At 36.7% G+C, this 12479-nt stretch overlaps 2 protein-coding genes across 2 annotated transcripts; both read right to left on the bottom strand.

Moving 5' to 3' along the window:
* Window positions 1–201: 201 nt before the first annotated feature.
* LOC113676872 (serine/threonine-protein kinase STK11) lies at window positions 202–5856 on the bottom strand. Its single transcript, XM_089187019.1, has 10 exons — window positions 5331–5856; window positions 5082–5165; window positions 4220–4309; window positions 3994–4060; window positions 3485–3550; window positions 2702–2838; window positions 2290–2417; window positions 1707–1764; window positions 1075–1250; window positions 202–593 (listed from the first exon to the last, which is right to left on the bottom strand). Exons 1-10 carry the CDS (start codon window positions 5666–5668, stop codon window positions 499–501), a joined length of 1239 nt encoding a protein of 412 aa, XP_089043145.1. The 5' UTR covers window positions 5669–5856; the 3' UTR covers window positions 202–498.
* Window positions 5857–6854: 998 nt separating this feature from the next.
* Window positions 6855–12476, bottom strand: LOC113676871 (pre-mRNA-splicing factor 38A). The gene is made up of 9 exons (XM_027193604.2): window positions 12316–12476; window positions 11354–11513; window positions 10548–10669; window positions 9971–10056; window positions 9319–9360; window positions 9079–9144; window positions 8556–8656; window positions 8279–8317; window positions 6855–7989 (listed from the first exon to the last, which is right to left on the bottom strand). The coding sequence occupies exons 1-9, from the start codon at window positions 12443–12445 to the stop codon at window positions 7692–7694; spliced, it is 1044 nt and encodes a 347-aa protein (XP_027049405.2). The 5' UTR covers window positions 12446–12476; the 3' UTR covers window positions 6855–7691.
* Window positions 12477–12479: the final 3 nt, after the last annotated feature.

Consider the following 12479-nt stretch of genomic DNA (forward strand, 5'->3'; position numbering starts at 1 on the left):
CGCGGGAAATTTGGAGAACACAGGAAAAGCGTAGGAGCTGCTCGAAGCACAGCAGGGCTTAGGATTGGGGATTATGGAATCGAGACTCAGGACACAGGATGTGAGATATGGGATAGGGGATTTGGAATAGGGGATATGAATGCGTGTTACGGCATTCGAGATTTTGGATTCGGGACTCGGCAGTCGGAAGTCAAGTCTGAATCAATTCACTGCTATTTTATTAAATCACACCAGCTGTTAGACTTCACTAGCACCAGACTGTAGAAATTGGAAGATGCTTCAAATACAAATGTACAAAAATCCGTGCTGCCTCATGGCCAATTATTGCAATAATATTGATTATTATGTACACTTAAACAAACGTAAGAAAAAAGTTTTTAATGGTTTCCCCCAAACCACTTCCAGAGAATCATAAGTTTTCCAAATAAAATAAACACAGTACAATCAATTATTAATATGATTCATAACTTAAGGGAGTTAAGAGATTTATGTATGTTTTTACTGTGCTTTGCATGATCCAAGACTTGGTCTTTTCAGGATGGATTTTCTTCTGCTAGGAGTGGCAGGTGATCTGACACTATCTAATGAATCATCTGTTGGGAAAAAAATTATGAATAACACATAATTAATTACTCTCAGTATGCACGTTCCTAAAATCGACAGATACATCACAAATCATCTATTTCATGTGACTCTAATAATTCTTTCCTCCTCTTAAAAAATTCCTAAACAATGTAATGTAAGAAGGTCCATGATCTTGATGGATCAATATCAGTATCTAAGCAACTGCACAACTACCCCTCCCCAAACCCAACTTTAACCTTACCTTGTTATCAGTGGACTGTTGTTGGGTTAGGGGAGGGGTAAGTGTGGAGTTGCTCACATACTGAAATTGTTCCCTTTTGACAATATTGTTCATGATAACAGACATGTAAGGCAAGTTGTAACATTAGTCATCCAAAGAAGGCAGGGGAAGCACTCACATCAGATTTTATAGGAGTATATTTACTTAAAGGAAAATCGATTAAGGATTTACCCATTTAATAATATACCACTCGATACTTGTTCACTAACCTGCCGAGTAAGATTCCTCAATGTGACTGTATTCTTGAGGACCTTCCTCGTCTAGAGTTGGATTGTGTAGATCATCAAGGTAAGGAACTACACTCATGCTGCGCAACATGTCACCTTCCTCAGTGGGTGGGATGGGTACCCTGTAGTTTGTCTTCCAGTGATTTTTACTGACCCATCTGATTTTAATAATAATAATGATAATAATGAAAAATGGACTAAAATTAGGTAGGTTGTTGCCATGATCTGCATGAACCTGTTACATATGAAGGAAATAATTCCTCACATAAGAAAAACAAGTTTTGGGCACACAGAATTATCAGTAAATTAGTTGAGAGGGTGGTGTGAATTTTCTGAATGAATCAAAAGGAAAAGAAAAACGATGAAAGTTCAGATTACTTTTGACACTCAATTGCAAATTGCACGAAGTAGAAAAGCATTTGCAAATCAAACCAAAATCTCCATGTAAGTGCAATTCCTTGGTAGATGAAATATTCTATCCTTTTAACAGCCACAGTCAGCTCTTTAAAAACTTATTAAAGAAAATGTGTCTTAATTCTACACCATTTCTCATACAAGATTTAATTTCATCTCAATGAAAAAATAATGTGATACTTCCTTTAATCTACTATTACCTGTGTTTTCGTATCTCCTGAATAGTAAATCTGTTGCAAGGATTTGCATTCAGCATCCCTAAGAAGAAAAAAAAAGGACAACGTAATTGTGATATTATAATCATATTGTATATCTGGTGTAAGTGAACTTATATTTCTTTGGCTTATAGTCTGCAGCGCAGTCATATCATTAAGACAAGTTAACGTTACAAGATTACGATCATTTATTCCACTGGCCATGTTTGATTTAAAATTAGAGTGGATGGTGGGGGGGGGGGGGGGGGGAGAGGAGAAGAGAGGTGGGAAAAGGCTTAATTTCTATTTCCCTGCACCCTCCCCTCTCCTTCCACTTTTCTTCACGAGGAACTACTGCGAACCACCTTGCCAAAATTATACCAAGTACATGGGCTAACTACATGTACATTGTAGCTCCAGGTAAAATAATTTTATATAGAATAGTTCAATCTACTATGCCCCTGACAAGATCAAAAATTATCTTATTTTATCTTATGACACTGTGCTTGCCTAACAGCCAAAGGCTTGTTATATTGGTCCTCATCAAATCTGTAAGATAACCATGAATTGTTAACTTTCCAAGTTTTACCTCTCAGAAGTTCAGCTAACAAATCATCCACTCCTTCAGGAACTGTAAATTCTCCTTTGCCAATATTTTCAAACAATTTATAAATATTTTCCCCTTCAAATGGGTATTTTCCAGTGGTAATGTTGAACCTGAGTAATACAGAAATAACATTATGGTCACAATTTGTTACAATAACATCTCTAGGTACTAAAACAATGAAAACTCAACAAGGAAATATATCTTTACATAAATACACTCATAAGAGATTTCTTCATTGCAAACTAAACTCCACTTAAGCATTTAATCAAAGCTACACCAATACATAATGCTTCAACATGATATACAAGTACTTTAATTAATAACAAAGCTAAATGTTGCTAAACCAAATGCAATTCCAGATTATAATCAACAAATAATTGAAGGTTCCACTTACAGTGTTACTCCAGCTGCCCATATATCTACTTTAAAACCAGAGAAGGTCTCCAATCCATTGGCAATCTCTGGTGGCTGAAAAGCTGGAGATCCTTGGCTTGTCCTGCAAGTGTCATCAACTGCAAATGGTCCTAACCTCTACAAGAACAGAAAGCAAATTCAAATCTAGAGCAACTGTTCTCAGAGAGCAAATCTACAATTGTTCATAAATGTTAGAAGTACCTTTGTACCACATTAATGGTCAGATTACATGTTAAGTAAGGTAGTGTGGAGGTAAATGAATAAAGAGGGTAATTTTCTAATAAAAGAAACTGTGATACTGCATTGGTGGGAGGGTATAACAGGGTAATTTAGTCTTATCAACTGTATTTGATAATAAAAATTGGCCACCGTAAAGAGTTTAAGAGCTGACATTTTGAGCATTAGCCCTATGTCAGAGTGATTGTGTAGAGGTAGTGTGGCTGAGTAGTTAGGGCCCTGGGATTGTAATCTGGTGGTCCCAATTCAAGCCCTACACCCTAATGGTCACTGGATTTTTTTCACAGTTGTCCCAAATTCAACTCTTTTGCTCTGCCTTGTATGTGGCCAACTGGTCCGCCTCCTACCAGTTGGGATTTTTGAAAAACACTACATTTATTAGCAAATGTTTCAATTAGTTAGTGTTGGCCCTGAAAAGCTTCATTGGGGGAGTGGTCAATTAAGTATATATACACTCACATACACATTCAAATAATCCCCCCCCCCCCCACTAAAAAGGACCTTATTTTTATAGCAATTTACAAACCTCTGCGACTCCAAAGTCTGATATCTTTAAAGTCCCATCAGTTGCTAAGAGTAAATTACCAGGCTTGATATTTAATACAAAATTAAGGTTAATGACTCAGCTAGTATGGAAATGATGAGCGAGCATTATTCACCCTTGAGCAGCCAAACAGACAGAGTACCAGTAATACGTCACAGAAAGAGACTAATTTTCAGTTTCTAAGCGGTACTGAAACAGTTGTTCACCACAGTGCCTGTGAAAGTGGTGGATATCTCCCTTGTTGTTTTGTGGTTGGTAAATATCCACTGCTGGCCACCTCCACTTCAGTGAATAATTTTTAAATATTGTGCAAAATTTCCTTTTCCTTTTTTTCAACGTTTTATTTGGTGACTACAATTTCATATCAGGGACCATGTTATGAACTAGCAATACCAAATGAAGGATCTGAAAAAAAGTTGAGCTCCTGGCACTGATCATAACTTTGAATATAAACAACTTAGTGATAAGTAAAAATGAAAGGTCTGTCAAAGGATATCTTTATGGATAATTCCTTGACTGTGTAAATACTCAAGACCATTCAACAACTGAGTGAAATACCTACAAAAAATATAAAAAGGAAGTTAAATCTAGTTTCCTAACAGAAAACTGAGGAATCAATTTTAACAATGTGTGAATAAAAGCATCAACATGGTTTTCTTAAGTTCCACAACAGTCCATGTTGTTGCCTACTTCTGTTGCAGCTTATTGTTTACTTACCCATGGGCCTGCCATATGGGAAATTTATGTCCTTCAACACTTTCCAACATCTCTTGGAGTTCTCCTACACAATATTCCATAATCATATACCTTCACAAAAAGTCTGTCAAGGTTTTAACCACAGCATTGCTCAGTTCTTTCATGATATTTAATCAACAGTAACAAGTGTGTTAGTTGCAGGTATCAGACAAGCTCATGTTTTCTTATCTGTTGGAAGATCATAGTTTTATAATGCTATGTGGGATAAAGAAATACAAAACTCATAACAATGCATGGAAGCAAATTATTTTAAGCACAGCTACATGACATCATTTGGTTAACCCTAGAGATTTGAGTAAAAAAGGAAAAAGCTACAGTATTCCAGGTTACATTTAAACAAATATTACTGTCAAATCTGCTTGAAGGTCTACCAAAACCAATTCACGTTTAAGGAGAAAACGAGGGCTATGTAGACCCTACCCCCCCTCCATAAAAAAAAAAGAAAGAAAAAAACATTTTTTTTCAAAAAGTGTTGATCAACATATATTGTTTTTAGGGTTTCATAAAACATGTACATGTACAGAAAGTTCTACCATTATCATGTATTTCAAATAAAGAAATAATTTGCAACTGATTTCCTATTTCACTACATTCTTGGAGGTCTTACATTGTATAATTTTCATGTTCACATACTCTCACTACAGAAGCGACAAAAAATAACAACAACAGGTAGAAATAAGATTTAAGGTACTGTATCAAAGTATTGTATTGTTGTCAATGTAAGTAAATAGAGTAAAACAATGAATAGTATATTAGATTTCCGCAGAAATGCCGGTCAAAAAATGTGCGGAATGCAATGCTTCTGTTTTCACATAAAGGATACATTTTTTGTTTTTGTTCGTCGTACATCACATCGTACAGTTTAATGACATTTGGGTGGCACAGCCGTTTCAGCAACTGAATTTCTCTGTCGATTAATAAAGTTTCAAAGATATACAAGGTTACAATCCTGTCTATTAAAATTGAATCTATCAATTAGGATATGATCCCATACTTAAAATCAGTGACACACACTCTATTGACAAACTTCCTTCGGTAAATAAAAAAAAAAGTACGAAGAACACGCTATCACCTCTGAACATTTTGCTCTCCATTTGGAATTCTTCTTAGTTTTCGTCGTTTCATGATTTTCACAGCACAACGTCGAAGATTTTCGCTGTCGAGCATTTCCTTCACTTTGCCGTAAGATCCCTCACCAAGCGCATCTCCCATTAAATATTTCCCAATAAACTTAGCTCTCTTCCTTCGAGGTTGATATATAATCTGATCGGAGTCAACCCGATGAAAGAAAATGTTTGGATCTTCATCACCAAGAAACGCAGGACTGTCGATGTTTTCGTAAAATCCGTCCTCGCTTCCGACCACAAACAGTCGCTGGACACCATTCTCTACAACCATACTTTCCACCATTTGAAGGCATTGGTCAGCACGACCAAAATAACTGCTATTTCATGATGCTCGTCTAAAAATTTCTAAGACTTTACGATACACATCGTCCTCGACGTCCGCCATTTTGTTTGCATCGTGACATCAGAGGAAATGTGACGTCACTCGTTCCTGACGACAGAACTTCCGGGAGGCTAATAAGCCAAACTTGCCTGATGTGAGGAAAACAATTTAACATTTCCAAGCATCTGTTATCTAACTTTTGAGGAGCGAAACCCTATTTAGTAGTGATCCCGATCCCTTCTGAAAGGAGTACCCCAAAAGACTAATGTGCGCAAATTCTACGAGATTAGGGCTATCACACAGAATCTTTCTTAAACTTACTTGCTCTGAATAACAAGGAGAAATGTGTTTTTCTCAAGAAAGTAATTTTTTAAGGGTCATCTATGTGGTTTTTATCTCTTTTCGAAGACCAACTATGACTCGACTTATTAAAAGAAATCTGCGTTTCTATCATCACCCGTAATTATAAATTGCAAATAGTTTATTTCTCACTGTTTCCCTTGTCAACTTTTCCGTCATTTCTGCCATAAAACTCACTTTGCTTCCACACGTTAGAGAATGTGGAAACTTGATGACATGCCAGCCACAAAGATAACAATGAAAATTTTCTCGTACATCATTTTAAAAAACGTCAAAACGTCAATCACTGTCACTGACAAAATTCCTTTTTAACTCCTTTAACTCTTAAGAGTAACTAGCATCTAATTTCTCCCCTCGATGCCACGCCCGAATCAAACATCAAGGTCACGAGAATAAAGGAAATATTATCATCCCAAGAATGTCTTGATTGTTAAACAAATTCTCCTTGTCTGCACTTTAGGAAATGTGCAGAGAACGGTATGGAGAATATGTATACTAGTGTTAGGGTGCCAAGGGTTATTATTCTACCATTCCCTATACAAATTGTGATAAGGTATCTTCAAAGTAAACAAGTACGAAGTTTTTTATTTCGTTATAACAGACACCTTCACAGGCAGTAAAATGTACTTGTTAGAGTAGAACGCGAACAATCAAATAAACTGTGTTAGGACTTAGCTAATTCCACAATTGTTTACCTTGAAAATTTGGATTTAGCTGCGAGGTCAGAGTTACACATTAAAAAAAGAAAGGACTGACTATGTCGAAAACGTGAAAGAATGTACCACGCTTCCTTATTAAGTCACGGTTTATTCACTTGATTTAGCGATTCTATTACAACGCTTCGGTTGACTCCCACTCACAACTCTCGTTTTATTAAAAAAAAAAAAAAAAAAAAACCACACCATTGAACGTCCCGTTGTAAGCACGTGCAACAGTGCCATATATGGGGGGATAAAGCACGTGCTGCATATATGTTAGTTTGGTTATGTAGAGATAAACGAAATCACTTATAAATGTCAGTCAAATTAAGAATAATTAATGTATCGTGCGGTTCCCAACAACTGGACTTTCAATCGGGTCCATGCGTGGTCCTAAGGCAGATAGGAAATGGGAATTCTAAAGGTTCAACGTCCAGCGTAAAATCGCATCAAGGGGCGCTTTCCATCAGGCGCTTCTCTCAAAAGCTTCCGGATCGTTTAAACTTATAACATGTGACTAAGTCTACGTTTGAATCAGGCACTGACAACTTCTCATGCTTGGTGTAAATCAAATATTTCTATAGGTGAAACTGATTGGAAAATAAATGTCATCTCTCCCGTGATTATACATTTAAATCTAGTTGAAAAGTCCTCTCATCAGTCATCTTTTTAGGTGGCCACCTGACGATCAGTTTGCCACGGAGGAGACCTAACTATTCACACAAGCACAAAATCCTACCGATCAAGATAAAGATGCAAAGGAAAATCAGACATGCACGACTTTCATAATGGCGGACGTAGCGCGAGGCCTGATGAGAATAGCATGAAAACGAGGTCACAAAAGCCTTGAGTCTACAGGGTACTTAGGCGTAGTGACGAGGGAGCCTTTGGTGGATTAATTTAACATGTACACAAATAAAAGTCTTTCAAGGCTTGAGCGGTTTGAGTCCAAGCTTGGCTCTGAGTTCGTTTGCTTCTTTGATTTCTAACTCTTCTTTGCCCATCCCTGCTCCCTCATTATCTTTCTCCTTTTTCTTGTCCGATTTGTCGGATTTCTCTGATTTTTTTGACTTCTTGGATGACGACTTCTCCGGTGATTTTGATCGAGACTTGGATCGGTGACGCCGACGATGTGGCGATCGTGAGCGAGAGCGTGACCTTGAATGGCGACGATGAGGTGATCGACTACGACTTCTGTGTCCACGTCTTCTATGAGGTGAGGCACTGGGGACAAAAAGAGAAAACAAAAACTCTTAACTGACTTTCTCCACAACTTAAAAACCCACAGATCAAAATACACTCACGCACAACTGATGTTCAATGCCGATTCGCTTGGTGAAAGACTGCTGCTGAATGTGAGTTACTTTAGTCTGGGATCAAATTTTCTAAAGAAGTCCACGAAAGGCTTAGTATTTGACTCTTGCAGTAAAATGACAACAGCAATAGCAGGGACGGATATAATTCGAAATAGAAATTTCAGTCTGCAGTAGCATTCAAATTGTAAATAGCTTACCTCCGGCGCCGACGGCGAGGGGATCTGGATCGACTTCGTCTGAAAGAAAGACAAAGACACAATCATAGTAACCTTTCTTCCTATTTGTTTCATTCTGACTGTTCTTCTGTTTGTCTTTCTTGGGAAAAATAGCATATTGAGGTTTTCCCCTAAATGAAAAGGAAATTTTTGTCGTTGCAAAAATCCGTTTGAAACCTGTCAAAGTATCTTCTATATCAAAGGTTCTTCGTTCTCCAAGATTGACCAAAAGATAATTATCAATATTTGCAACACGTACCTGTGATGTGCAGGTGATCGGCTGCGTTTTCGGTTCCTGTCGTGATCGCGATGCGAACGCCTTGGCGAATGACTCCGACTTCTGCTTCGGCGACGCGGAGACTAATTAAAGAATAAGAGTTGGGCTCCCAAGATAAAGCAAAGTTGTAAAAGTAATGTAAGGTTATAGAAGCCGCCTATTATCTACCAATGGTTGGCCCCAGGTTGGGGGACGGGGCGGGCTTTCCTCCGAAAATGACTGAGAGGACCCCTCGTAAGTAGAGATTTTGACATTGAAGGAATTTCTACCTCAGGGTCGGGAATTTGAACTGACCACCATCTTGATGGGCGGAAATAAACTGGAAATGAGCTGGGGGACAGCCCTGCACCTCTGAGAAAAATATGGTCATGTCCTATACAAAAGGGTATATTCATTTTTAGGCATACAGTTTATGTGGTCAAAGAATTCTTAAAGATAAGCATAGAGGAGAAAGAAATAAGAAAAACAACAGAAGAATGTGGCATAAAGCTGTGGCCAATCATACCTGTCTTTCTTCTTCCTCATCTGACTCTGATTCAACATCTTCTAAATCATCATCAAGAAGGCTGCGCTGTAAATTTAAAAGCAGAACCCAAACATCAAACCACTAATGAGAGGACTTTTTGATATGATAAAAATTATTTTCAATAAATTGTTGAATATCTGATCAAAAATGGGAACTGAATTCATCCTAAAAAAAATTTTTGTCTATCAGCAATGTATAATGTACTGTTGTTTTTCTTACCCTTGGTTCAAGTTGATTGGTGTTTTCCAACACTTGGCGTTTCTGAAAATGGATTGAAATTATAAAATTATCATAACTTAATTGCCTATAAAACAAAGGAAAAAATCAAGCTAAAAGTGATGAGAAAATAAAAAGCCTTGAGAAGAAACATCCCCTCAATTTCGTAAGTCACTTTTAACTGAGCTCCGAAGTCACTGAATTTTAGCACAATGCTTAGTTTAAGTTGCCAAACAATGTGCAAACCTTTGTTTGCTAATTGTAAACTGGCCTTGGTTTCATGAACATGAGAAACATAGTTTTTAGTTTCTTATGAATCAAAGACAGCTGCGAGGAGAGTAGAGAATTTTGCCCCTAGCAAAAAAGAATGCAAACCTAGCAAAATAAAGTTCAGAACTATGTTTGTTCATTGAAATAAGAGTTGGTAACAATATTCAATAAATTTGGAATATATTTTAAATTAAAAGAAAAAAACAAAGGACTCTTTTGCCTTGAGCTGTCAGTTATTTCCTTAAAAAATACTCAAGATTGCAGCATACACATTTGAGGTAACAGTGAGATGTCAATCATTAAATTTATTTTCTGCCATCTATTTTTCTTTTATATAGTTCACATGATGGTATATTAATTTTTCTTTACAAAAAAATGGTTTCACCTGAATGCGAGGCAGAATAACATCACATGCCCTGTCCTCTCTGAGTAATTCATCAATGAACTCATCCATGTGGGAAAGCTCCATTTCTGCACAAAGAGAATATCATTCCATATAACGTAAGAAAAATTCAAACAAACGTTACCTTTTAATCCTGGATTGGTACTAATTGTCACCTCCTCACTCCTATGGAATTCTCCTTACTGTCTGCCACACGATTCTTATCATGTTAGTTTGGAGACTTTGGTATTGGATCAACTAATGATCCCCTAATTGCCATTTTTCATTACTGGTCACCCTACATTGTATTGACATTGTATTGATATTGTAAGGAGGAATTCCTTCTTGGCCACTCATAGGGGGCTAAATGGTTAATATCCTTCATTTTCACCTCATAAAAATACTGAATGGTTAGCACATGGACAAGTATAACTAAAATTTTATAGTGCAATGCATTGATAGGGGTTTGTTTAAGTACATGTACATACCGGTCCTGAGAATGGTATTTATTAGTACTTCCATTAAAAAAATAATTTATTCAAATACAAAACCAGTGAAAGCAACAAGCCAGAAAACTTACCGCCCATCTTGTTTTTCCTTCTGATCTTTCTGTAGTCATTGTACAAAGGTTCCAGGTAATTGTAGCAATCAAGTGACGTCCCTACAAGTCTCATGTATATGGCCCCTAGTGCTCGTACATACCTAGATGTTGTTGGTATAAATGTAACATGAATGCCTCCAAAATAAAAATTTTTAAACGATTACTTACTAATTTTTGTTAAAAAAATGCCTTTACAAAATTCACCAAGGGTTGTTACTTCTTAGGTCTCATCCACACTAATTCCCATTTTCATAAATTTGTAAAATGTATAATTTTTCATGTTTTTTCACCAATCAGGCACTCCACACCCACCAAAAGTGACAATAAAAATAAGATAATTTATTTTTAAAAACTGAGTTGAAAACATAAATTAGCCACTATAGAAAGTTTCTAAAACTGACATCACTGGCATTAGTCCTTTGTCGGTTAGCGTGAATCACCAAAGACTAATGATCGAAACAACAGCTTTAAAAACTATCTACAGAGGCCAACTCATATCATCGACTCAGCTGATCAAACTACATTTTTTTTTTAAACACACACACGACCAGTTTCTTGAGAAACTAACCCCCTTAAAATCAAACATGAGGCCTTAGTGCAGATGATGGGCAAAAATGCATCATAAAATATCCAAATGAACTTTTACACAGGTGAAGACAGAACCAAAAACACTACTGTGGACAAGAATATTTCCTTTAGTTTTAGTTGAGATGAGAACAGATACTTTGAAAAGATAACTTGTGGTTGAAGCCTTTGTCATCAATTCATCTTGAATTCTGACTTACTTGTAATCTTCATTTTTGATAAACTCCACCACGATTTCCTTTTCTGGCTGAATTTGTAGCATTTTTAACACCAAACACAGAAACGGCGTTGGTTTAATATTCCCACCAAATGTACCACCAACATGATCCAACTCCATAGCCTTGTCCACCAACAATTCAGCTGATGAAAAGACAGGAAAGTAACCAGTGAGTTCATTAGGGACTGGAGATTAGAAAATATCAACTGTTTCACCAAGTTCTCAACTTCAATTTCAAAGGCCTGAGGTACATGTGTGTTTTAACCAGACATTCAGGACCTTAAATGGTCAAAGTGACAACCCCATATAAAAAAACATTGATTATAATATGATTTTATACTTTCTTTTTGAATGTTTCAAAGGGCTGGATTTGTTTAACAATGTGCTTTCAATAAGATTTTAGGTAAGGGGGGTTCCAACTTAAAAAAAAGCATTTTTTGTGATCCAAGTGTTTGTCCTCATTGCTGTCAACTTCATAATTCAATATTAAGAATTTACTCCTCTACAACATTTCTGCACAAAAATGCTGATGACAAGGAAATTTACCATGGAAAACATTGAGATCTCACGGTACAGTATTCAAACTGTGCAATAAAAATATGTTAGATTAATAGATTCAGCTTGGATCAATGTCTCATTAAAGTCCTGACCTGTCTTTGCTTTTCTCATGTAAAAATACCCTCTACTTGCACTCAGCGCTCGATTGTCCAATTTCTCATCTCATATTACCCAATTTTCTATCAAATTTCAGGAAGAATTTCAACACTTTAGTGCTCCTATATATTATCACGGTACCTTTCTATACATAGATATTGACCACTCTGGTGAACTTGCATAGTTGTGGATTCAAACAAATGAAGTTTACACTGCTACAAACTCCAACAAATTTGGATACCAGAGATTAATATTTGAGTCAAATCTGCTCATGTTAGAGACAAGACTTACCTGAAAGCGCAAAACATTGCTCCTTCCAATATTTATTCTCATAAATACGTGAACGAACTATTTTCTCGATAAGATACTGTGGATTAGTTCCTTTGACGGTTTTCGCATCAGACACCGTGCGGTTCGCCATTGTGGATTTGATTGCTATTTCCAGACTCCTCGCG

Source organism: Pocillopora damicornis, chromosome 11 (genome assembly GCF_964200805.1).
Source record: "Pocillopora damicornis chromosome 11, jaPocDami1.2, whole genome shotgun sequence".
Lineage (NCBI taxonomy): Eukaryota > Metazoa > Cnidaria > Anthozoa > Scleractinia > Pocilloporidae > Pocillopora > Pocillopora damicornis.

Excerpts from the sequence above, each read along its gene's own strand:
- LOC113676871 (XM_027193604.2), bottom strand. The coding sequence starts at position 12,445 with ATGGCGAACCGCACGGTGTCTGATGCGAAAACCGTCAAAGGAACTAAT. Across the intron at positions 10,057-10,547 it reads AAGGAAAAACAAGATGGGCG|AAATGGAGCTTTCCCACATG; the intron begins GTAAGTTTTCTG and ends CTCTTTGTGCAG. Across the intron at positions 7,990-8,278 it reads CCTCGCCGTCGGCGCCGGAG|TGCCTCACCTCATAGAAGAC; the intron begins GTAAGCTATTTA and ends TTTTGTCCCCAG.
- LOC113676872 (XM_089187019.1), bottom strand. The coding sequence starts at position 5,668 with ATGGTGGAAAGTATGGTTGTAGAGAATGGTGTCCAGCGACTGTTTGTG. Across the intron at positions 4,310-5,081 it reads GACGAACAAAAACAAAAAAT|GTATATGATTATGGAATATT; the intron begins GTATCCTTTATG and ends CTTTTTGTGAAG. Across the intron at positions 1,765-2,289 it reads GTTAGCTGAACTTCTGAGAG|GGATGCTGAATGCAAATCCT; the intron begins GTAAAACTTGGA and ends TTTTCTTCTTAG.